The 4,768-nt window shown below is 33.2% G+C and overlaps 1 protein-coding gene across 1 annotated transcript in view; it reads left to right on the top strand.

Annotated features, from left to right (window-relative positions):
• Nucleotides 1–4,768, top strand: part of LOC108573566 (cell division cycle and apoptosis regulator protein 1-like) — a 9,513-nt gene that overhangs the window by 2,806 nt on the left and 1,939 nt on the right. Inside the window, exons 7-10 of the mRNA XM_017936028.1 lie at nt 2,124–2,401; nt 3,104–3,359; nt 4,351–4,416; nt 4,493–4,696. Coding sequence (XP_017791517.1) covers nt 2,124–2,401; nt 3,104–3,359; nt 4,351–4,416; nt 4,493–4,696 — 804 coding nt within the window. The remainder of the gene's footprint in view (nt 1–2,123; nt 2,402–3,103; nt 3,360–4,350; nt 4,417–4,492; nt 4,697–4,768) is intronic.

The raw sequence follows: 4,768 nt of genomic DNA, 5'->3' as shown, positions 1-4,768 counted from the left end.
AATATATTTAAAATTATAGATTTACTCAAACAAAACTCTAATAATTTACTCCGAACTATTACTAAATTACTAAATTCAAAATTCTATCTCTCGACTGTAACGCTCAATTCTTTCTATACTGACTCGCACAAGTATTTTCCACAACTATTTATCCTTACGGCCGCACATTCTTTCTCTTTCATTTTATGCATACATTTTTTTTTTTAATATTTAGTTACATCCATCTAATATTTTGAGTGTTCACGCACCCTTCGTTTTTACGGCATAAACTCAAATGCTCAGCCTAAACACTCTTCGTCCACACCTCTGTCGCTCTGACTTAAACGCTTTGAACTTGCTCAAAAACATGCACTGATAACAGGTATTATAATTAAAATTTCTAGAAGTAGATGCAAGTTGTTCTCATATAATTGTGCATAATGAGAGGATGTAAAAATATGCTAGCGTAATGGACATTCCGAGTTGTTGGAAAGAATGCACAATACCATAACTGGAATTCTGAGTGCAAAGGGTTAAAATTAAAATTGTGTTAACATGTTAGCAATGAATGTGTTATAGGTTGTACAAAATATATAAGGTGTTTCATGTGTCCGTTACTTTCGCCGGCAAGGAAAAATGTTAGAAAAAAATTGTTGCATTCAGTAGGATAAGTATTGTACTTGGTATTTTAAACCTTCAAAGTCTTCGCAACCGCCCATTTCCATAGAATGTTTAAGATCATCGGTATATTCTTTTACAATAGTAGTCGATTTTTTATCATCTTGTTACAGCTAACAGAACGTAAAATACAAATAGGTATGATATGTTGACCTTTAATGAGAAAAAAATTATGGTAATTGAAAGGAAATAAAGAAGTTGAACATTTTTACACATCTACAAAATTTTTATTTTAGATATTCAAAATGGTTTTTTATTAACTTATATTTTCTTGAATATAATAAATCAAATATTTAATTGCATTTATTTGTAATCATGGTTTAATGAATAGCAACACATGCATTTAAAATTGTATATTGTATGTTTTTTGGCATAATGGGAGCCTCATTGTACATTTAATTTTTTATGTCAATAGACAGACTCTTAAACCATAACGTATCTAATGTCAAATATCTTATAAAGTAAAGATTTTATATAGAATTAACTATCAATTAGTATAATTTTTCCTTATTCAAAATTTCTTAGAGATCATATGCAGTATGTTCGGTTTATCTCAGAACATGTAAGTATCTCGACAACTACGAATGAAACAAAAAACTACTTCAGACGAAAATTATAGCAATGACTGCAATGACCTTGAAAATATGTGTAAAGGTCATGTTTAAGTTTTTAAATGGAAACGTATATTTTTAATTATGTATTCTTGTAGCTGACATCCAGTCGTTATCAAAACACTACATGTGGTTTTTACGTACATTATTATCGAGATATCAGCTTCGAAGTTTTGCATGTCGTCGGCAGTAGCGTTACCCGATGTACGCCACGGGGAGGTTACTCAGTCGAACAATGTCTTGGAAACTTTGGAAAACTGTGACTTTATGCTCTAGCAATGACATACTATTGAGTAGCATTATGTAAAATGTCTTTATCTGTACCCGCGGTGTACACCCGTAACGCTAATACCGGCGACATGTAAAACTTCGAAGTTTTAAAAAAATACCCTACAATTTTCGTATGACATTTTTTTTTGTATCATTCGTAGTTTTCAAGATACTTCCGTGTTCTGAGATAAACCGGACATACTGTATGTCATACGTATCTGAATTCGATTTTTTGTTAGTTGTAACAATGTAATAATAATATACCATTACACTAAAACTGTGCCAATGACTTTTAGAGTTTAAATCGTTAGTCACAATGTTCCTTTTATTGAATTGAACAATTTTCTATCAAATCTTGCTAACAAAACCATACATTAAAATGTAATTTATTGTCTGAAAATTATTATTTATATATTTTAAGTACTTGCATAAAACTCTTTTAAATTGTTGATATTATTTTGGTATTTAAGTTGTGTAGTATTCACAGACAATATTTTGGTACATAGAAAAGTTCGTGTATATATGCGTGCGCACATACAAACATACACTGTATAATTTCGTTAAACAACGTGTATTATTTTATAGGTTATGCTGATATCTATGCCTGCCATGGAAGAAATCTATAAACGATGTTGTGGTGTATCTGAAGATAGAGATCCAGATCGCGATTATGTGCACCCTACGCGTTTAATAAATTTCTTGGTAGGCTTACGAGGTAAAAATGAAACAATGGCTATTGGTGGGCCTTGGAGTCCTTCTTTGGATGGTCCTAATCCTGCAAAGGATCCATCGGTTTTAATTAGGACGGCAGTGAGGACTTGTAAAGCGCTTACGGGGATAGATCTGTCCAGCTGCACTCAGTGGTACGATTCTTCAAATATGGATATTTCTTTATTTTGATCATATATAGAATTTAAAGCACTTCATCGAAAGAGCAAGGTGATGCTATCTAGTTTCTCTGCCTATTATTGTTTTATTATTCGCCGATACATTACTAAATTACTTCAATAAAAATTAATGCGAAAATCAGAAAAATTCTCATCGGTTGAAAATTTTGGATTCTTCGACTCCATTCAACATTCCATGTTGCATAAATGTATGATATACACATTCTTTAACGATATATAACTTCAGTGTGTTAAAGACATGAGATAGAATGTTATAGCATTAAGAAAGATGCGGCAGATGTACCATCCGTGAAAAAAAGTAACTTATAATGCGAGTTCTGACTTGATAACTAAGGTTGTAGCTCAATCTCTACAGAGGAGGTATGTATGTGTTCTATACACAACCGACCGATGGAGATTGCTGCACTGGATCCTGTATCGAGCACCAAGATGATGATATACGAGCAGTCGTGGCAGAAAGATCATCACTATTGTTCTATGATCGTTGTGACCCACTCAATTGTGCTTTATCGAACGGTCTACATTGTGCGCTGTGTGTGGCTTTGTATGCAGTGCGCGGGCTTTACGAACAAGCGAACGAACACTTAGCATATAAGGCAAAGCTAAGCGGCATTAACCTGAGTTGACGTTTGGGTATTGTTTTTCCTTGCGGCACAGGTATCGCTTCCTGGAACTCTACTACAGACGTGCAGAAACGACCCACAAGTCAGGGCGAGTGGTGCCCTCTCGCGTTGAAACCGTCATACTATTTCTCCCAGATGTTTGGAGCTGTGTACCCACCAAATTGGAATGGGATGGTCTGCAACTCAGCTATAAGAAACAACTGGAACGAAAATTGCTGCGTGCTGCCTGTAGTCCTGACGATTCGGATGCTGCCAATGACACTGATGAGGCTGCCGTCGCTGATCAAAAGGCACTGCCAACATCATCCCATAATTACTTTTACCTTTTTATTACATTATATAATCGTGCAACTGTTTTCTCATTACTAAACTGGATTTTCAATATAGGCTCTACTTGCTCATTGATCCTATCGTCAAGTATTCGTTCATTTTTGAGTATTTGTTTCTTCACTGTCAATTAGACCACTTAAATGGCTTTTTTTTATTGAATGCTATCATATTATGTAAATAGTTGATTGTTGTACTTCAATAATTCAATTTTTATTATTTCAGTACATAAATGTTTTTAGAAGATGACTCGGTAACATATGAATAATGTTGTAACTTTAGTTAAACCACAAATCAAATAGTATGATTATCTGTATATATTTATACAAAATATACCATTCTTACATTAAATTTTTCATAATAAAAAAAAGTATACATATATATATAAAGTAATAAGATAAACTCAATGATGTGAAAATTATATAATAGTTACAGATTCTAAAGTTGTTCTAAAATCTTTGGATTATTAAAGAGTTTCAAAATTAAACTAATATAAAAAAGATCAATGAGTAATGTATTGCAAGTATTCCCTTAGCCACTGGCAGTCACAATGCATTAACAAGAGAAGCAAGCAAGCCTAGCTCGGAGAAGAGCGCAGCTGAGCCATTCCCTTTCCTGAAACCTTCACCATCATTGATAAATCATTCAAAAATTTCATTTGATAATCGTTATATACAACATTATTGATATTATCCATAACCTATCAACCACACAGACACCAGAGCCAGGACACTATGAGAATCTAGCAGTTACTTGAGTCATACTTGAAGGTCATCGTGAATGAAGAACCGTGTATATCATTATAATGTGAGAGAGTGATGGTAAAATAGAGAGTGATGAAAGAATGAAGAGGGAGTGGTTTCGTTTCGTTATATAGGGGCTGCTTCTGTTTTGTAGTTTTCTATTCTGTTCTTTACTTCTGTAACATAATGTACAATTTCTTTTTTTTTTCAGGATGATCCAGTGCCTGAGAAAAAGGACCCCACTCACTATTCTGAATTAGATCCAAAGTCTATGAATGTCAGTTTCAATATGATTATTTATAAATAGTTTTTTATTGCTTTGCGTACATTTACGTATCAAAATTTTTGTGCAGGTAAACGAATTACGGCAAGAATTAGCTGCCCGTAATTTAAATTGCAAAGGACTGAAATCGCAATTACTTGCAAGGCTTACGAAAACAGTAACATCCGAACAAGCTAAAGAAGAAGGACGTCAAGATGACATAGAAGAAAATGAAAAAGACGTTTCACCTCCACCGAAAGAAGAGGATGATAAGAGATTTAGAGACAATAAAGATGTAAGATTCTTTATACATTTTTAGTAAATATGTACAGAATTTTGTATATTCTTTTTTAAAATTTGAATGATT

The sequence above is a fragment of the Habropoda laboriosa genome, unplaced genomic scaffold (assembly GCF_001263275.1).
Source record: "Habropoda laboriosa isolate 0110345459 unplaced genomic scaffold, ASM126327v1 scaffold158, whole genome shotgun sequence".
Lineage (NCBI taxonomy): Eukaryota > Metazoa > Arthropoda > Insecta > Hymenoptera > Apidae > Habropoda > Habropoda laboriosa.
This window is presented reverse-complemented; position numbering and strand designations above follow the sequence as displayed.